Below are 20,442 nucleotides of genomic sequence, written 5' to 3'. Positions count from 1 at the left end.
TCATGGTGACCTAAGCCAGAGTGTAGCTAGATGGTGGCTGGCACTGTCAGGCAGACCTGGGGGAGGGGTCCTGCTCCCAGGGGTGGTGAAAGAGGATGGTGACGGTCCCTACCTGTGCCCAGACCCCACCAGGGACTTCCTGGTCTTCCCAAGGGCTGTTTCCTGAGCCGTGGGTCTCAAGGAAACAGCCTGGATTCTTCCCTGATCCCACAGCGGGCAGGGATGTGGGCAGGACTCTGAAATGTGGTGCCCACAGGTAGGTGAAGATATTCTGCCAGCCTGGCCATGCTGATGCAGAAGAGGGCTGCAGGGGAGGTGGGAAACAGGGGCCAGGACACATCTGAGGAATAGAGAATGTGGTGTCTCTGCCAGAGTGTGAGGTCCTTAACAGTGGCAGAATTTCGTGAGGCGCAGAATTTCGTGAGGCGGAAGCTACCCTGCTTCTGGCTAGTTCATTTCCCTTGCTTTGCAGAATAGGGGCAAATGTCATTCATTTATTCATGAGCGCTTGGTGTGAGGCAGTGTGGGTGCGAGGAGGCAGGGGAGGGAGATAAGATGGATGGGGGAAGAAGAGTTCGGGGGAGATCTGTTCTTCTGAAGCACACGTGTGGGAACACTCGGCAGCCCGTAAGGAAGTGTCTGCATAGAAGGTTTTCTTCCTGTCGCTAGAGGACCACGCTCCTGTGGGAGAAATGAGCCACGTGCCCAGACATTGGGTAACAGGGAACACGTGGTCAGTGCTCTTTCAAGTACTGAATTCACCTTTGGGGGCTTTGTTTCCAGCACTGTAAAAGGGGACTTTTATTTCCTACCCCAGTGATCCTTGTGAGGATGGAAATAATGTATGTCAGGTCCATATAGTGCCTGCGCTAACTCACAGAAACGGGAACCGGCAGTGGGGCCGAAGATGCACCCTGGCTGCTGCCCATAACCTCTCTTCTTCCTTAGGTCGCCGCCCGGGCTCCTCCCCGGCCACAGCCTTTGCCCCCATCTCTCTGGGGGTGCGGCTCCCACCACAAGCTTCCCTCAGGTCTCTCATCCTTCTGCTTGACCAAGTCAGACCCACCCGGGATCCCCTGGCCCAGAGGAGGTCTGGGAAGGCAGTAATGTGGATCTCCGAGCTACTTTTTATATTTCAGACGTCCCACTGGCCTAACTAAAATAGTCTTTTTTTTTTTTGCTCTTGGTGGGAATTCTATTAGTTTAATATATTAATACAAGTTACCTCATTAAAAAAATGAGGTGTGTGTAATAAATGTAGTTAGTTTGATAAGACATATTTAAAAAATTTGGCTCACAGGAAGCATAGAGGAAAGATGGGTCTTTGGTGAGGAAACTGGAAAACCACTGGCCTCAGTCAGCTCTGCTCTAGCACAACGATTAGGCTCAGTAGTGCTGTCACCGTCTGCAGAGCTGGACTCTAGAGCCAGCCAGCCCCGGGCCTGGAGCCTGGCGTCCCCACTGCCCCTCAGTGTGACAATGGACACTTCAGCTCACTCCTCTGAGCCTCTGTCTCCTCATCTGTGAAAAAGGAACGGAGGGGCTGACATCACACAAAAGTTATGAGGATTAAGGAGACCGCACAGATGTGCCCCGTGCTGAGCACACAGCAGTCACTCAATAAATGATGGCAAGTGTCACTGTTGTCATCATTGGCTCTGTCATCCCATGCTTTCCGTTAACAAGGTTGGTCTGTTTCGTTCATAGTTCTCTCTCTTGATCTCTTGAAGCCCTCCCCATAGTTTTTCTGGACTCTTTCATTCTTGTCAGCACCACCACCTCCCTCCCCCTATCCAGTCACCCGATTGGCCTCTGTTTCTTTAGCAGCAACTCCATACGCAGCCATCCTTGTGATTACACAGGCCCTCCTCATCTCATGCCTGGACTGGAGCAGGGGCCTTTTGCCCGGTAGAAGGAGCTCTGGAGGCCAAAATATGGGTACAAGCCCCGCCTCTCTTACTGTAGAGACCACTCCCTGGTACCCAGGTACTCGGAAGGCTGAAGTCCTGAGTGGGCATTCTGCCTCCACTGCTTATCAGCTGTGTGACCTTGGGCAAGTTGTTTGGTCTCTCTGAGCCTCGGTTTCCTCAGTTCAAAAGTGGGGCTGATGACCATCTTATAAGAGCTGTTGTGAGGACTAAATGAAACCAGGTACACAAAGCACAGTAATTGCTGATATAATAATAACTAATACTTACAGGCACTATGCTAAGGCTTTACATGGATTACCTTATTAGTCCTCAGAATAACCCTATGAAGTAGATCCTACAGAAAGGAAAACGGAGGCACAGAGCAGTTACGTGACTTGCCCAAAATCTCACACCTGTTAGTTGATAGCAGATTTAGGATTCAGACCTCAGCAGTCTGGGCAAAGTGGGTCTCAGTAAAGGTCATATCTCTTCTACTTCTTCCTACCCTTGCTTTTAAGCCTAGATGAATCTCTACCACGTGATTATGCGTCATTCTGGAGGGCCTGGCCTTCCCTGGCTTGGCGCCCCGGGCACCGTGGGTGCTCGGTCCACCTTTGATGAGAAGGAGATACGCAGTGACTGTCGCTGGGTCTGGAGAGGAAAAAATCTAAGGCCCGGGGAAGTGTAGAGAGTGTAGCGTAGAAGTCCTGGAACATGTTGGCTTCCATTGCTAAAGGCTGTGGGCAACCTGCTTGTCGCTCTTAGAAGGCTGGCTGACTCTTTGCAGCTCCCCAAGAGGTCTCCAGGGTGTCTTTCTAAAGCCCATTCTTTCTGTCTGGAGGGCTTGCCCTTTCTGTCTGTCTTCCAGAGTCTAATCCCAGAGGAAGTACTTCCTTTTCTCCCTCCCTCCCTCCCACTTGCTTGAGCGCAGTGCAGACAGCCCCAGTGTGGGCTGCCACCTGGCCCCAAGTCTTGCTTTTCGATTCCTAGAACCCTGGACACAGGCACCCATTGCCTGAAAGTCCTGTTTGTTTCCCCTGTTGGCCAACCCTCACTCTTTGATCACTTTTACAACTTTGTAATTATGGGCTGTAATGGGCTGGGGTGTTTGAACGTCAGGGTAATTACTTTCCACTGTTTCTACCCCAATCCTTCAAAGCGAGAGGGGTGGGGAAGTAAGAAAATCTCCAGAGAAGGAAGTCTGTGCCTGTCCCTCCTGCCCTTTCAGGCCCGGCTGGGTCCAGGGTCTCAGTCTGGGGATGAGAAACAAGGGGCCCTGGTAGCACTGAGGATCTAGGAGTCTCAGTTCTGTGACTCCTGGGGTGACCTCCCTACCCGTTGCCAAGTCCCGGACCGTGGGATTAGCAGTAGGAGGCCTTCTTCTCTCCCCATGGGGCTGCTCCCGTACCCTGGTTTGGAGGGCACTGAAGACTGGAGAGCTGCTTTTGCCTGGGGTCCCCGAGGCAGGGTAGACTTCCTGGGAGAAGGGGGGCTGAAGGAGGATGAAGGCTGTGACCCCTCGGTTTCTTCAGCTGTTCCAGCCTGGAGTCCTGTGAATTTCCGGTCAATTAGCCTGTGGGGTGGGCCGGGCCGGGCCTGGGTGCTGGTCGAGGGAAGGAGGGAGGGAGGGAGGCAGTTACCCTCCTGACCAAAGCAGGCCCCACTTGCCTGTAGGCTGCCTGTTCTGAGGGGCCCCCCAGCCCCTGCTGCCGCCTGGGGAGTGGGGATCAGGGAGCGGAGAAGGAGCCGCTCCCCTGGCCTGCTGGCGGGAGGCCTGTCCCGACAGGATCCCGGGAAGGGAAGCGAGATCACGGCGCTCCCGAGTGTGAGTAAGCCCGGCGGCTCCTCCTCCAGCCTCCACGACTTGCAGAAGGATTAACTCCTTCAGTGCCTGCTGGAAGGCCTTAACGACTCAGCAGGCCCCCAGGGACTGAAGCCCCAGCCCGAAGCCATTACATGGTGAGCCTTTGCTCAAGGGAGGAAGGCTAGAGAGGATGTTCAGGGAGGGAGAACTGGCACTGAGGCCGCAGCAAGGACTGTCTGTTGGTCCTTTGCCCTGTGCCTCCACCGCACCCTCAGCTCTTATCTTCATTCTCTTACCCCACACCCAGAGGCCTAGATTCCTGCTTTTTGTTCTCTTTCTGGCTTGGCTGTCTGCTCTGCCTGGTCGTAGCCTGGGAGAGCACGCGTGTGCGCATGTGCACAGTTCCGACCTTGTAGGAATGGCCTCTCAGGACCCTTCCTCCCTGCACCACCCCCCACCGCCCCCGTCTCTACTGCCACCCCCAGCGAGGGGGTGAAGGGGTAAAGCGCTGGACAGGGACTCCATGAAGTCCTTGAATTGGAGCCAGGGAAAGAGGTGGCAAACTAGAGTATGGCAGGGAGCGGCCCCTGAGATGGGCTGAGCCTGGGGCTGTCATAGATGCCTTGGGTGGGAGCAGCTTCCCAGGCTCTTGGAAACTTGCCCGAGGCTGGGGGTGGGGTGGGGTGGGGTGCTCTGCAGGCTCCTCTCTTCAGGCAGGGCTGGACCCTGGAAAGCCCAGCTCTGCTCTGAAGGAGCACCCCACCTCTCTGCTGTCCCCCTGTCCCTCTCTGTGCTGGGGACCAGTCACCCCCTGGCAGGTACTGGTCACTCCCTACTCTGTTCTCGCACTCAGTGAAGGTAGACCGGTGGAGCCCTGAGGGCAGGGCCTGTGTCTGATTTGTGCTTAGGCCTAGAGCCTAGCCCACCGCCTGGCACCAGCTAAACCCTATTAACGGTTTGTTCCATTTCAAAGGGAAGGACTGAATTTTGTCCTTGAAGGCAGTGGACCTGGGTGAGCTCGGGGCAGGGCGGGGCAGGGGGTCCTAATCCCACTGACCCCTTGCAGGTGTTATATATGTGAGTGTGCAGAGGTGCGGTGTGTGCCAAGTCCTAGAAAGGGACGTGTGAGCAGGGCAGGCCAGGGCATGGGTGGGCCATGTCTTTCTCTGACCCCTGCTGTGTGTCTCTGCAGGCCCGGATGGCAGGCGAGCGAGGAGCCAGCGCCGTTCTCTTTGACATCACGGAGGATCGGGCTGCTGCTGAGCAGGTACCCGGGGACGTGGGGTGTTTGAGGAGGGGGCTGAACGGAGGAAGAGAAAGTTCCCGGGGAAGGAGAAGTCAAGGCACAGCCACCGTTGTGGGCACTTTCCCTCCTGCAGCTGCAGCAGCCCCTGGGGCTGACATGGCCAGTGGTACTGATCTGGGGTAATGATGCCGAGAAGCTGATGGAGTTTGTGTACAAGAACCGAAAGGCCCATGTGAGGATTGAGCTGAAGGAGCCGCCGACCTGGGTAAGCACTCCAGATCTCCAGCGCCAGCCCGAGCACCTGCTCTCACCCTGGCTTTGTCCTGCGGCGGCTCCCACCAAAAGCCTTGAACTAAAGAGATCTTAAAACCCTCTAGCCGAACTTTATCCTCCAGCTGTACACCTCTAGGCAGGTTTCTTCCCCTCTCTGGGCCTCATCTGCAGAATGAACAGATTGGATCAGCTGAGATCTAAAGTTGTTTGCAGCACTGTGGTTTCATGGCATACAGTAGCAGAGCCAGAATGCAACCATGGTCCCTGGCCCCCTGACACCTGGCTGGTGTTTCTCTGTGAACTAGGAAACTCACCCAGCTGCTCACTGGGCAGCTCCCACCTTGCAGAGGGGTCCTTTCCCCCTTTCTCCAAGCACACAGTCTTGAGACAGTACCTCTCACGGCTGACGTCTAGCGGACCCTCCCCTGCGAGTGTCCATGGGCAGAGAGGGACCACCTAAGCCCCCCGTAGCCTCCTCCCCTCTGCTGGAAGACTCAAGGGGCCCTTCATGCTCAGTGTCTCCTGGGCTCCTGCAGTTCTCCCAGACTGGCCCCACTCCTTTCAGAAGTATGGCCCTTTCCCTCTTTGCTTGCTCCCCCAGCCAGATTATGATGTGTGGATCCTCCTGACGGTGGTCGGTACCATCTTCGTGGTCATCCTGGCCTCCGTGCTGCGCATCCGGTGCCGCCCCCGCCACAGCAGGCCGGTGAGCAGGGTGGGCTCCCTGGTGGAGGTGGGCGTGCGCGTGTGCGTGTGTGTGAGAGGGTGGGGAGCAGGAGAGAAAAAGTGAGAAAAGGAGCTGCCCTTATGCCCATGAAACAGTTTACACCTAAATAGCCCGACAAATGACTGTTGATTTCCAGCAGCCTCTTCCATAGAATGAATGCTCATCTGTTCATTCATTCAACAGAGCGAGCTCCTGTCACATGCCAGGTGCTGTCCCAGGTACTAGGGGTAAAGCAGTGAGCAGGAAGACAGATCCCTCCCTTGAAGAGCTTTCAGCCTAGTGGAGACAGACAATAACAAAACAAAGAAGTAAAATATATAGTATTTTAGGAGGTGGTATGTGCCAGGGAGAAAAATAAGATAGAAAAAGGGAGGGAATGCAAAGGGCACAGGGTTAGTTTTCAGAAGCAAGGCCAGGGAAGGCCTCATTGAGAGGATGACATTACAGGAGAGACCCTAAATGGGTGAGGGGGTGATCTGGGCAGATACCTAGGGAGAAAGTGATGGAGGCGGAGAACACAGTAAGTGCCAAGACACTGAGGCAGAAGTGTGCCAGCTATGTCTGAGGAGCTGCAAGAAGGCCCCGAGGCTGGAGTCAAGAGAGTAAGAGGGCAGAGTAGGAGGCGAGGACAGAGAGTTCATGGGGGCCCAGTTGTACTGGGCTGTTTCAGCCACGGTCAGGACTTCATTTTTCACTCTGGGTGAAATGGGAGCCACTGGACGGTTTCAAGCAGAAAGAGAGCCATGATTTAACTGATTTAAGATTTAACACGGCTGTGATGAGACAGATTACAGGGAGGCCAGGCTGGAAGCAGAGAAACCAGCCCAGAGGCTATTCTACAGGAGTCCAGGTGACAGTGGTGGTAGCTTGGATTATGGAGGAAGCAACAGAAGTGGTGAGATTAGTTAGACGCTCGGTGTACTTTGAAGGCAAAGCCGGCAGGTTTTCTAAGGGATTGATCATGGAGCGTGAGGAGAGTCAAGAATGGCACCAAGATTTCTGGGCTGAGCAACTATAAGGACAGATTGTCACTTGCTGGGATGCGGATGACAGGGGAGGACTTGTGTGTGGTTAGGGGTGGTTCGTGGGATTAGGAGTCAGAACCTGTTAGGTTCGATGTGCCTATGAGATTTCCAACCTGAGATGTCAAGCAGGCAGCTGGATAAAAAGTCACGTTTATGGGTCATCGAGAGAAGGAAAATGTAATGTTATGAGTGGAGGGATGGGGTGGGAGGGCATGGCCTGTGTGGCAGAGCCATGTATGAACGCCGAGGATACAGACTCCCAGGGGTGGTCAGATGGTCATGTGATCTAAATGAGTGACGGGGAACCGAGTGCAAGCTGGAGTCGGGGGTAAGGAAAGAGGACCCCTCGCCTCATTCCGACTCCAACCCTCTTCCCAGGATCCCCTTCAGCAGCGAACAGCCTGGGCCATCAGCCAGCTGGCCACCAGGAGGTACCGGGCTGGCTGCAGGAGGGCCCGGGCTGAGTGGCCAGACTCGGGTAGCAGCTGTAGCTCAGCTCCTGTGTGTGCCATCTGCCTGGAGGAGTTCTCTGAGGGCCAGGTAAGGCAGGGCTGTGGTTCCCCTCGGACCAGGCTGGAGAGGGAGGCTGGAGCTTGTGAGGGGAGTCACTTAAGGCTGGTGTGGCTGCTTGGGCTGCATCTGTGTCCTGTGCATCCTGCACGGACAGCCCTGAGGTTTGGTTATTTTCCTGGTCTCCAGGGAAAGAGAACCACTGTTTGTTGAGTGTGTACCCTGTGCCAGGCTCTGCAGTGGGCATTATCTCATTTTAGCCTCATCACTGTGAGAGGTGGGGGTAGATTAATTTTTTAGCCTCATTTTGCAGCAGAAAACTGTTAAGAAACTTGCTCAAGGTCATGCAACTAAGTGGCAAACTCCAGGTGTACTTGATACCAAAGCCTGTGCCTTTTGTGTTCTACTAGGAGGTCTTTGAAAGCAGGTGACAGCAATAGGGAGAGGCCAGAGGGAGTCAGGGATGCCCTGCTTCCTGGCCACTGCTGTAGCTACAGACAACTTTGGTTCAGACCCTTTGTTTTCTCCAGGAGCTACGGGTCATTTCCTGCCTCCATGAGTTCCATCGTGCGTGTGTGGACCCCTGGCTGCATCAGCATCGCACTTGCCCCCTCTGCATGTTCAACATCGTAGGTAGGAGGTGGGCCAAGGACTCTACCGTGTGCAGGCAGAGACGGGTCTAGAAGTGGCTCCCCTGTGCGAAAGTGTTTTGCTTTGAAGCTGAAGAGAAGGCAGGCCTGGCTCAGTGGTTCTTTAAGCTGTGCACTGCTCAAGAGTGCCTCATCCGCAGGGGCCAGCCATTCCATTGCAGACATCTTTACTACGTATTCTCACCACTACACAACTTTGTTGATTCTAAATCTGGGTGATTTGTATATTATTCCGGTTTTCCAGCAATAAAGTATCCTAACGAAACCAGGATATTATGACAATTTTCTAAAAAGTGAAAATGAAGTATCTAGAAAGAGAACCGTTTTCTAATTTACACAAAGGTGCAGTATAGGCTAGCAGTGGCCCCGGGTGAGGGTCCCAGACGGGCTGATGGGAGGAGCAGGGCTTGCCGTGCACAGTGGCACTCCCAGGGAGTGTCCTTGGTTCTCCAAACTGAACTTGAAGGCTATGTGGGCTGTTAGGTCCGCTGCAGCCACACTTTTCTGAACGCATCCTCCTTAGGTTTGTGGAGTCAAACACCTTGCTCTTGGCTCTTTCTTCCAGAGGGAGATTTGCTTTCTCATTCCCTGGGACCCTCTCGATCTTACCAGGAACCAGGCCGGAGACTCCACCTCATTCGCCAGCATCCTGGCCACGCCCACTACCACCTCCCTGCTGCCTACTTGCTGGGCCCTTCCCGGAGCGCAGCGGCTCGGCCCACACGACCTGGTCCCTTCCTGCCATCCCAGGAGCCAGGCACGGGCCCTCGGCACCACCGCCTCCCCAGAGCTGCACATCCCCGGGCTCCAGGCGAGCCACAGCGCCTGGCAGTGGCCCAGCACCCGTACGCGCAGGGCTGGGGGCTGAGCCGCCCCCGATGCACTTCGCTGCACCCCACTGCTTGCCCCGCACCTCCACGCCGGGCCAGGCCTCACGACAGCAGCGGGTCTGGAGAAAGCTACTGCACAGAGCGCAGCGGCTACCTGGCAGATGGGCCGGCCAGTGACTCCAGTTCGGGACCCTGTCATGGTTCTTCGAGTGACTCGGTGGTCAACTGCACGGACATCAGCCTGCAGGGCATCCATGGCAGCAGTTCCACCTTCCGCAGCTCCCTGAGCAGTGACTTTGACCCCCTCGTTTACTGCAGCCCTGAGGGGGGCGCCCAGGGGGAGGAGACCCAGCCTAGTGTGACCTCTCGGCCCCGTTCTTTGGACTCTGTGGTGCCCACCGAGGAAACCCAGGTGTCCAGCCATGTCCACTACCACCGCCACCGGCACCACCACTACAAAAAGCGCTTCCGGTGGCATGGCAGAAAGCCTGGCCCAGAAACTGGAGTACCCCAGTCCAGGCCGGCCATTTTTCGGACACAGCTCCAGCCAGAGCCACTTTCACCTGATCAGCAAGCTGCCAGATCCAACCCAGCAGCCCCTTCCGGGCAGCTCCCCAACCCACAGCGGCCCAGGGCCCTCACCGAGCCAGCTCCCGGACCAGCTGACGCCTCCACCCCCAGCCCCAGTTCCAGCAGCCTCTTCCTCTTGCAGAAATCCAGCCTCCCTGTCCGACACCCACAGAGGAAACGGCGGGGGGGTCCCTCAGAGCCCACCCTGGCCTCTAGACCCCAGAACGTGACTGCACACCCAGCTTGCCAGACTCCTCCTCATTATGGCTCCAGCCTGGCATACCCTTGGTCCCCAGAGGCCCACCCATTGATCTTCGGACCTCCGGGCCTGGACAAGAGGCTGCTACCAGAACCTCCAGGCCCCAATTACCCAAGTTCACAGCCAGTGTGGTTGTGCCTGACTCCACGCCGGCCCCTGGGACCTCACGCATCTGGGGAGGGGCCTTCCGAATGGAGTTCTGACACCCCAGAGGGCAGGCCGTGCCCTTACCCACACTGCCAGGTGCTGCCAGCCCAGCCTGGTGAGTCTTCTGGGGAAGTGGGTCAGGTGGGCAGAGGAGACTAGAGAAGGGTGAAGTCATCTAAGGGGTTGATGGGAGCTGAGAAGGGTACAACAGGGGTCCAAACACTGAACAACTGGCACAGCATAGGGTACTGGCTCTGCCAGGTATTACTCCTTTGGTTGCCATATCTGGTTGAGACACCAGAAAGCACCTGGGGGTGGTTTGGGGCAGCAGCTCAAATGCAGGTGTTTCAATATTTTAAAAATGCATACAGCTCAATATTAGCTATAAATACAAAGAAGGCCAAGAAGTGTTGCTTGAGGAGAGCATGGACACACAGTTACTGAAAACCACAATCCCAGGCCATATGTGATCTTATAGGTGAAATAATTACAGACAACCGTAATTCTGGGCCATAAGAGAAGAGCTATGTGAATGATGCAAAAATGATTCATTGCTTCCTTCTATTTTTCTTTCTGCGTTGTATGCTTGCTATGGGCTAGGTTCCAGGCTAGGCTCTGAGGACATGGAGCTTGTCAACCAGGAGACCCAGGTCTGGTCTGTGGAGAGACAGGCATGCATACTATTAGAGTACAGAAAATAGTTGCTTCCACAGAGCCACGTATTGCAGACTTTGGCCATGTGTCTGATGGTTCCATCTGGATCCTGTCACAAGTGTACCTTCGGTGCTGCCAGTGCCAGGCCACCACCTCCCCTCTGTCCCAAACTCATAATTAGTCTCAGTGTTTCCCTTTTCCTGGCTCTTCAAACCCAGTCAATGGCAGGTTCTGTTAACTGTATCTCTGCTAGCTTTACCATATTCTCCCACACAGGACTGATGGCCCCTGCCCATGTCTTAGGCGCAGCCTAAAGATCGAGGCAGGAGCCTCCTAGCTCCTCCCTTCCCCTCACAGGGCCATTAAGGCTGGGCACTGCACATCCGTGTTGTGTCCTGTAGAGTCATGCAGCATGGTGACCCTGCTCACCACCCTCCGTACTGCTGCTAAGGTCACCCTTCTCAAATAAACTGTCCAGAAATCTTCAAATGTTCTGTTTTGTTCAGAGCCTTGACCTTCAAGGCTCTAGCACCGGCTAGCCCCCATCTTCCTTCCCAACCTGATTTTCCTCTCTTCCCCTTCCCTTCCCCTGCCCCATGCTTTAGCCAAACTAGGTAAACACTTCCTGCAGTTTCTGCAGCGCAGAATATTCGGCTGCCTTCCTATTCCCATAATTCTTCCCTGTCCTGCAGGACCAGCTCATTTACCTCCACTTCCAAGAAGCCCTTCCTGATTGCTCCAATTGGACATGATCTTTCCCCTTCCTCAATTTGTCTCTTGTGACCCCAGTCCTGCCGCATTGGCCTTATTGCCAGTTACATGCAAAGCTTCTCTCCTGCGAGGTTGTCAGGTCCCTGCTTAATATTTTTGGCCTTCTATTTGGCATGTGATACCAGGGCAGGTTCACAAGTGCTCAATAAATATTTATTGGGTGAATGAGTGAATATTAAGTATTGGTAACACACTGGTTGCTATAAATGTATCTCTTTCTCTAGATTTGTTTTTCTCTCCTCTGTGTCCCAACTGAGGCCCCCCTCAGCTTTCAATCTAAACACCCTTTCTGGACCCATTCCCTGCTCCTCCCTCTCTGTAGTTCCCTCCCAGCCATACTCTCTTGCAGGTGGAACAAGCAAGAGGCTGGCCTGACGCTCAGTGACCTCTTTCCATCCCTCTCTCTAAATGCAGGCTCAGAAGAGGAGCTTGAGGAGCTGTGTGAACAGGCCGTGTGAGATGTTCAGGCCTAGCTCCAACCAAGAACGTGCTCCGGAGGACTCGGGGCCCCACCTGGCACAGGGTCCTACTCCTGAGAGAAGAAAGGACCTCCGAAAACACCCTCTTTTTTGCCATACATCCTGGAACCAGTGGAAGAGGAGTGGTGATGGTGGGTGGCAGGAGGTGTTGTTGCCCACTCCCAGCTCCAGACCTTGTCTGCAAACCATCTGTGGGGCAGCAAGTCTGTGTCCAGCAGGCAAACAGCTCCCATGTGGGCTGGCTCCCTTGCAGGCTGGTTTTGTTTTTGTTTTTGTTTTTGTTTTTGAGAGCAGGAAGCTAGGTATGGGTAGACAGGTGTTATAAAGGTGGTGCTCCTTCCTCCAGCCCCAGCAGGTCTCCCTCATCCCAAGCCTCATGTTCATACCAACAAATGGGTCCAGCTGAATGCATGACCCCTTCTCACCTCCTTCCTTGGGAGAGTTGTGCACACCAGCTTTGGCTCCTCCTTGGTAAGGGTACTGCATCAGTGGCATCCCTGGTTCTTATCATTTTCCTTCTTTGCAAAAAAAGAGAAAAAAACCCAGAAGCATAGGTGAGCCCTGAGTCCTAAAAAGAGGGGCTTTGCAGATTCTCCAGGCAGGGCCTGCCCTGGTGCATAAAGGAGGATGTTTTTCCCTTCTTGCCATTACTTGTCAGATCCACTATATTAAGTCACAGGGAAGGCTCTGGGAAGCCAGGGTGTGGAGTTCTGTCCCTCAGCTGGTACAGCATCTTGAAGAGCCTGGGGTGAAGCCTCTGATCTTTAAACTCCCTTGTCACACCAGCAGCACCAGTCCCTCTGGGGGAGAAGGATAGGGGTAGTGGGAAGGGAATAACTCTTCCTTGGAGCTCTATCTCAAAGTTCCAAAGTAGGCAGAAAGGAGAGGATTTCTGCTGAACCTTATTTAGGAAGAGGGAGGAAGGAATGAAGGTAGAAAAGGCAGAATGACAGCTGAACAAAGAATTTTCTCTGGGCGTCTTCTCTCAGTGCAGGGCTGGGGAAGAGGGGAGAACAAAGGAGAAGTAATATGCGGCCCTTGGGATTGGTTGGCCCAGAGACCCAGCTTCCCAGTATAAGCCATTCAGGCCAGGGACACACAGGAAGGAGTGGAGTTGGAGCAGGAAGGCTGGCCTGGGCAGTTGGTACTGAGTGGGCAAGGGCTGAGGGGCCTCCTTAGGGTGACATTCACCCCAGGGCAACTGGACCATTGCTGGCCCCTCAGGCATTATCCCATTTGGAATGTGAATGTGGGAGCAAAGTGGGCACAAGACCCCACCTGGGAATCTTCTTCCCTCAAAAGTCAGTGGGGGACTGGCACCTAGGCACCCACATGGGTATTTATATCTGAACAGACAAGACGCTTGAATCAGGCACTATGTTGAGAAATGTATTTATTTGCTAATATATTTATCTATAAATATGGTCTGGTCTCGTGGTTTTGTTCTGTCATAACTGTCTCTCAGAGTAACAACTTTACCTCCTACATCAGCAGAAATATGTTATTTCTGATACCAGAGGCCAGGCTCTGATTTACGAAAGGACGGAGTAGAGTGGTAGGTTTGGCAACAAGAAGTGGCTTGTAAGTCCCTAAAAGCATGGTTTAGTGAGATCAGGGACAGGAAGCATGACTGGCTTCTCACTGTGGTTCAGTTCGTTAGCTGTGCTATTACTGTACTGCTTCCTTCACATTCTAATTTGTGATGCTTCAGTGACTTTCTTTGTGACCTTGGCCAGATACTCTGTGCCTCACTTTTTCCACCCGTGAAATGGATCGGTTGTCGGAGAGCTCCCATAAGGCAACAGCCTGTTCCAAAGTAGAAAGTATGCAGTGACAGAGAACATCTAAGCCCAGTTACAGAGCCCAGCTGAACACGGCATGGGACCGGCACAAGCAGCACACCGGCCTTGAAGAAGCTCAGTTTCTATGTAGGAGGCCTGGTTGGGAAGATAGAACAGCAGGGCATGAAACTATTTATATCCCAAAGCTCCAAGTCAGATAAACACAAATGACTGCCCTCTGCCTACACATGGGACTGCTGTGAGGATCAAAAGAGCCGGCGCTGTGTCGGTATGAATTCCACAGGGCTGCTCTATTCCTCACAAAGCGCATTTCCCCCTTCTGCCTCTCCGGGAAAGGGTTCGGTAGAGGTGGTGGTTGTCGAGCGCCCAGTCTGAACCAGAGAGCAAGGCATTTAGCTTTCCAAAGGGTGAAATGAAAAAAGAAAAAAAGGACACAAACTCCCACAGAAGAGCTGAGGGAAAGGAACTATACCTAAATGCTAAAAGCTGCACAAAGCATAAATTAACAGCTGGAACGAGGAAACGTACGTAAAGAGTTTTCAAAAATAATTAAATACGCATTTTCCCGGCCGTCCGCTCCCAGGCCAGCATTCCTGTGGACGCAGATGGAAACCCAATCGGGCGCTCGCTGTCAGGAAGGAGAGCGGCGGTCCCCGGATTTCTCTCCGTCTCTGCAGAGATAATCCGGAGGTAGACAGTGGACTCTCTAACCCTGCGCTTTTAAGACAGGAAGACCAAAGAGAATCTCGGCTGTCATCTGGGATCCTCCAGGGAACCAGCAGCCCCCAGCCAGCGGCCTAGATCAAATGGCCCGCGCGCAGGTTTCCGCTCGGGCCGCGGCGCGCTCCTGCGCAGGCGCCAGCCGCGCCGCCCCTCCCCCACGGGCCCCGCCCACAGGCCCGACAGCCTCCCGGCCTCGCCCTCGCGCCGGCCCAGGTGGCGGGGGCGCGCGCCAGCCCAGGTGACTCCCGGCCGGCCCCGCCTCCAGGCGGGAGAAACCATCTTCTAAGGAGGGGTGAGGGGCGGGGCCCGCGGCCTCCCACGCCGGAAGAGGAAGTCTGAGTAGCCGGAAGTGCGGGCATTCTGGGTAATTCGCTGTTTACTTCCTGCAAGAGGCGGCTGTGGCTCATTCCCTCCCTGTTCTTCCGTGGGAGAAGATGGCTTTGGAGACGGTGCCGAAGGACCTGCGGCATCTGCGGGCTTGTTTGCTGTGTTCGCTGGTCAAGGTGTCTGTGGGGGACCTGGTTGTACGGGCGATGGGGGCCCAAGCTGAGGGAAACAGGGTGGAACAGGGCTGGAAGGACAGTGTAAAGAAAAGTCAGGTCCACGTCCGGGGGTGGCCGGGGACGAGGGAAGAAACTGGAAGCCATCGTTTACGTCGGTAGGAACGCAGGCAGATCTCGCAGCCGTGAGCACTGGCAGTCTCACATGCCTTTGCAGTTTCAGCTCGCATCACAGGCCTGACCCTTAACAGACGTTCAGTGAACTTCTTTTGGAGGCAGAAGATACTGGGAGTCAGAGGAGGGTGGAGATCTGCAGCTGCGGGAGTAGTCGAAGGTGTCTGACCCCGAGGGGATTAGGGAAAGGAATAGGTTAAACGCAACTGGGAACAAGGGAAGGAGTCTGAGAGTGGAACTTAGGAACGGGGAATGGTTGGTGGGGGACCTAATGAGACAGAGCCAACGTAGGGAGCCTTGTACTTGACCAGTTAAAAGTATGGAGAAAACTGCTTTTTTCTTTTGACTTTGTTCACACTCACCTCTTTTTTTTCTCCCCTCCCAGACTATAGACCAGTTTGAATATGATGGTTGTGACAATTGTGATGCATACCTTCAAATGAAGGGTAACCGAGAGATGGTATATGACTGCACCAGCTCTTCTTTTGATGGGTAAACCCCTTTAGATTGCTGCATTCATTCTTCTCCATTACCCCTTGCCCCACCCCACCAAGTAAATGTGGGTAGACTCTTGAGACACTAATCCTAGTTGGTGTCAAAGTTATTTTGAGACACACTAGTCCTATGCTGTCCAGTGCAGTAGATACTAGCCATGTATGGCATTGAGCACTTGAACTGTGGCTGGTCCAAACTGAGATATGCTTTACATGTAAAATATACATTGGATCTCAAAGACTCAGCACAAAGAAAATGAATGTAAAATATCTTAATATTTTTGTGTTAATTACATGCCACAATGTTAGTACTTTGAATAGATTGGGTTAAGTGCAGTATATTGAAGTGAATTTCATGTTTTTGTCTTTACTCCTTTAACTTGGCTACAGAAAATTTAAAATGACTTGTGTGGCTTTTATTATACTTCCACTGGACAGTTCTTCACTGGACTGTCAGGGCATTGCTGGTAGGGACATATGTGCCATGACCTGGCACAGGGCCTGGAGGGTGGTGGATGCCTAGTAAATGTTTGTTAAATGCATGAAGATCCTTTTTCAAAATGAAGGGGTAAATTTGGGCTCCAAAGCTGATGCTTTTAGATATCTCTGAGAGGCCCTATGAGTAGAGTTTTCCCTTAATGAGATTGTCCAGTGGGGAGAAGGGGAAATGACAGACACCTAAGTGGCTAGGTCTCAATTTTCCTCCCCCTAAGGAAGGAGCCAGAGGGAAGTATTCTTTGGGGGTTAAGGAGGTACTATTTATTTTCTTTTGGTCTCTAGGCCAATTAAACATTTAGCAAGCTGGGCCCAAACCAGTACTTGGTAAAGTTCCTTCACAGTGGGCCAACTCCATTCCTCCTTTGTTTGCCTTTAACGGAGAATAAAGGATTGGGCAAAAAAGATGTTGTTATGGAACGTTTCTTCATACATATGCACGTGCACACTCAGATACACCAGTTTCTTTCGTTAACACTGTAGCATTCAGTGCTAAGGAATGAGCAGAGTCACTTCTGTGGCTGCTGTGAGAGATGTCAGGAGTTACACAGTGAGATCCTTAACTAGTAAGAGAGACATGGTGTGGAGTTTGAGTGTGTTTTTTTTAATTGTAAAATATGCATCGTTTTTAAAATCATTTTAAGTGTAAAATCAGTGGCATTAAATGTATTTATATTTCTGTGCAACTATTGCCACCATCCATCTCCAGAACTTTTTTCATCTTTTCATTTCCTGCTCTCCCCAGCCCCTGGCAACCACCATTTACGCTGTGAATTTGATTGCTGGTCCTTCATATAAGTGGAATCATATAATATCTGTCTTTTTGTGATTGGCTCATTTCACCTTGCGTAACTTTTTCAAGGTTTATCCATGTTGTGGCATCTGTCAGAATTTCCTTTTTAAGCTTAATAACACTCCATTTTATGTATATACCACATTTTATTTATCTGCACATCTGTTGATGGACACTTGGATTGCTTCCGCCTTTTAGCTATTATGAATAATGGTGCCATGAACAGAGTTTACAAATACCTGTTCAGGTTCCTGTTTTTACTTCTTTGTGGTAGGTATCCAGAAGTGAAATTGCTGGATTTTTCTGTGCTCAACATTTTGAGGAACTGCCACACTGTATTGTATGGCAGCGCCATTTTATGTTCCCACCTGCAGTGCACGAGGGTTCCAGTTTCTCCACATTCTTGCCAACACTTGTTATTTTCTGATGTTTTGTTTTGCTTTTGATCATAGCTACCCTGTTGGATGTGAAATGGTATCTCCTTGTGGTTTTGATTTGCATTTCCCTAATAATAAATGATGTTGAGCATCTTATCATGTGCTTATTGGCCATATGTATATCCTCTTTGACAAAATGTGTCTTCAAGTCCTTTGCCCAATTTTGAGTCAGGTTTGTGGTTTTTTGTTGTTGAGTTGTAGGAGTTATTTATGTATTCGGTGCATATTGAGTTTTGAAGAGTGAGTATATTAAAGGTTAAAGGAGATCAGAGCAGGGCTTGATGAACTCAGAAATGGAAGAGATAGCATATGAATCAGGCTCTTAAAGAAGCATAGGATTTTTGAGGAACTTGAGGTGAGAGACGTAGAAGAAGCATTCTAAATAAAGGGACTGACTTGAGCAAAGGCATGGGGTCGGAAAACAAAGGTGTGTTTGGACACTGGTGGGAATTCTGTTCAGGTTAAATCATGGTTGGATAACAAGCACTGTAAGGCTGGAATGATAGATTGTGAAGGATGGAGGAGAATATACTTTTGGCCAGGAGAGTGGCCAGTAAGCGTGTCTATCCCAGATTAGTCTGCTGGGGTAAGGCAAGTGTTACTTTACCTGCTGCCCCTGGAGGTGGCATCATTCCACTCAAAGCATATGGCTGAGAATGTAGGATTTGGTTGGGGAAGGAAGCTTCCCAGATAATCTTAAAGTTGCTGCAGGAGGAGGGGGAATGGATATTGAGGATACAGTCAACAAGTATCAGTGCCTAGAACAGATCTGTCACAATAGACAGCCTGTAAACGTTTGATTGAATGGGTGAATGACAAAAATGACCTGTAGCTTCTGAAAACACCTGATGCTTTTTGTCATGCTCACTAGCAGGCTTCTGGCCCTGGAGTATCCTTTCTGTTGCCTGTGCTCTGGGATCAGAGCTACCCTAGAAAGAACTGTTAGGGTAATAAGGAGAGCTAACATTTATTTAGCACCTACTGGATGCTAGGTGTTTTTCATTTATTAGCTCAACTTTCCCTCAAATGAAATTCTGAGGGAGATCTCCCTATGTGTGTCAGGCTATACAGCTCATTAGAGACAGAGCTTAGTTAAGTCTAACTTACTCCATTGTTTCGACTCCCTCTCCCCTTTGCCCAAGGCCCCAGTCCTCAGTGGCATGTTGGTTGTAATCAGTAACGCTGACCATCTACCTCAAAAGCTGTTCCATTTCCCAGGGACTCTGTAGGCCAAGGATACTTTTGAGCCTGGTAGGGTAATATCTGGGGGATGATGACTGACTTAGCCTGTGACTGGTGGGCCAAGGATGTAAGTGCAAAGGACTTTTATCAGTACTAGCTCTGAGTCAGTTGCTTCCCAGCGTTTGAACTCAGTTTCCCCTACTTTCCAGTAGAGACGCAGTACTTGGCTTTTTCCTAGGTGTCCTCTCCCAGAACTGTTGTGCTGGCCAGGAACAGAGTAAAGAGGACCATTCCCTCAGTCTCTGTTCTCTAGTAGAGGTGGCTCAGGTTGACTCTGTTTCTTCTCCCTTCCTAGAATCATTGCGATGATGAGTCCAGAGGACAGCTGGGTCTCCAAGTGGCAGCGAGTCAGTAAGTGTCTCCCTTTCTCCTCATCCTGGCCTAGTTATGTTGTCGGGTCCAGTGGGGATGTCTTAAATCAGTGGGTAAGTGGCCCCAGAGTGAGAAAGATGGTGTTGGAGGAAAGCCAGGGAAAGTGTCCTGTGCCCTGTCATTAACACATGTAGCCAAAAGGAGTGATTGCTCTTCTGTTGGAGTTGCAGTGGTTCTTTCATTTTTAGCTTATGCTCCGTTGGTCTTTAGTCATAACTCACTCTGACTGCAGTCACTTTTCTTCTCTTTCAGGTAACTTTAAGCCTGGTGTGTATGCAGTGTCAGTCACTGGTCGCTTGCCCCAAGGTAATAATAATCATAGTTACAGCCAACGTTCATTTACTCTGCCAAGCTCTATGGAAGGTTTTCACGTGACTTAACGCCAGTCCTCAGAACTCTATGAGAGAACCAAAGCACAGAGAGGGTAAATAACTTGCCCAAGGTCACCCAGCCAGTAAGTGAGGAGCCAGAATTTGGACCTAGGCATTCTGGCTCTGGAACCCTTGTTTTTGACGACTATAGCGTGTCTGTCCTTTTCTTCTCATTCTTACCAAGTCATTTCCAGGCACTTGCCTGGATTTTCAGGGGTAAGAAGCCAACCAAGCAGTTTTGTTGAGCAGTCTAGAAACTCCAGTTTGCCTAGAGCACCCCCACCCCCACCCCACCAAGTGGTAGCCAAGGGAACTTTCATATCTTCTGGAATCTTGTCCCCTCACAGGGCTGTTTCTTTTCCTGCTGCAGGAATTGTGCGGGAGCTGAAGAGTCGAGGAGTGGCCTACAAATCCAGAGACACAGCTATAAAGACTTAGCGAGATGCACAGCTGCCAACATGTTTGCTCCTCATCTCTGCCTCTGCTTATTTTTTGTTGTGGAACTAAACGAGCAGAACCTTCACATGCGTCCCACCCTCTGATTCTGGGACTCAGCAGACTGTTGAGAAAGCAGCACAATGTGTCCTTGGGCCATTTTACCTTCTTTGGACTACTGTGGGGGTGGGAGCAGTTTGGGTTGGTGGATTTACAGAGACTGAATTCAGTGGGGAGTAGGATGCTGGTTTTCCTACACACAGCCCAGGGCTGCGCCCTTGCCCACGGGCAGGACTCTGAGTCAAATGCCAATAAACATGGACCCCTAGGAATGTTCTTAAGCCCAAAGCACTGCCTTGCCTCCCTCTTCCTTTCTCTTAGCTGGGCACAGTAAGAACTCACTGCCCTGTAAACGTCTCTCCAGGGCAGCAGAGGCTTTTCTGCTCCTCATGATCCACCTCTGAGGCTCCAGGTTGGAGCCTTTCCATTGTGCTTCCTCGGGTCTCGGAAGGTCTGCTGTCCCGCGTCTAGGCAGCCCCGTCAGCCTGGTGGTCCTGGTGTCTGGTGGTTGCAGCCTTCTACGCTCTAGACCTGGCACAGCTGGTGTCCCTTGAAGAAGTCCTGAGGCTTCTTTATAGTATTTACCCCTTGGCCACGTTTAATACCTTTTTCCTTTTTGTTTTCTTCTTTTCACTGTTCTTCCTGTGCCTGAGGCCCACCAGTGGCAGCCACGACCTCCCCTTCCTCTG

General features: G+C 52.0%; 2 protein-coding genes and 1 long non-coding RNA gene across 8 annotated transcripts in view; 2 read left to right on the top strand and 1 right to left on the bottom strand.

Moving 5' to 3' along the window:
• Positions 1–13,279, top strand: part of RNF43 (ring finger protein 43) — a 57,983-nt gene extending 44,704 nt beyond the window's left edge. For 3 of the 6 annotated variants that reach the window (XM_072940190.1, XM_006219108.4, XM_072940191.1), the window contains 7 exons: positions 4,907–4,981; positions 5,094–5,225; positions 5,835–5,939; positions 7,364–7,525; positions 8,026–8,128; positions 8,711–10,066; positions 11,791–13,279. In XM_072940190.1, the coding sequence (XP_072796291.1) occupies positions 4,907–4,981; positions 5,094–5,225; positions 5,835–5,939; positions 7,364–7,525; positions 8,026–8,128; positions 8,711–10,066; positions 11,791–11,834 (1,977 nt within the window). In that variant the 3' untranslated portion in view covers positions 11,835–13,279. Of the gene's footprint in view, positions 1–2,595; positions 3,736–3,765; positions 3,870–4,426; positions 4,533–4,906; positions 4,982–5,093; positions 5,226–5,834; positions 5,940–7,363; positions 7,526–8,025; positions 8,129–8,710; positions 10,067–11,790 lie in introns of those variants that run through there. The other 3 variants (XM_072940192.1, XM_015251931.3, XM_072940193.1) reach the window with 3 other exon arrangements.
• Positions 10,080–14,581, bottom strand: LOC140686387 (uncharacterized). The gene is made up of 3 exons (XR_012060150.1): positions 14,186–14,581; positions 12,281–12,370; positions 10,080–10,608 (listed from the first exon to the last, which is right to left on the bottom strand). It is a non-coding gene; the product is annotated as an uncharacterized lncRNA (long non-coding RNA).
• Positions 14,582–14,723: 142 nt separating this feature from the next.
• SUPT4H1 (SPT4 homolog, DSIF elongation factor subunit) lies at positions 14,724–20,029 on the top strand. The gene is made up of 5 exons (XM_006219111.4): positions 14,724–14,883; positions 15,440–15,546; positions 18,811–18,866; positions 19,140–19,193; positions 19,629–20,029. The coding sequence occupies exons 1-5, from the start codon at positions 14,815–14,817 to the stop codon at positions 19,694–19,696; spliced, it is 354 nt and encodes a 117-aa protein (XP_006219173.1). The 5' UTR covers positions 14,724–14,814; the 3' UTR covers positions 19,697–20,029.
• The last annotated feature ends 413 nt before the right edge of the window (positions 20,030–20,442 follow it).

This window comes from Vicugna pacos, chromosome 16, assembly GCF_048564905.1.
Source record: "Vicugna pacos chromosome 16, VicPac4, whole genome shotgun sequence".
NCBI lineage: Eukaryota > Metazoa > Chordata > Mammalia > Artiodactyla > Camelidae > Vicugna > Vicugna pacos.
Note: the sequence above shows the minus strand (reverse complement) of the source record. Positions and strands in the feature narration are given on the sequence as shown.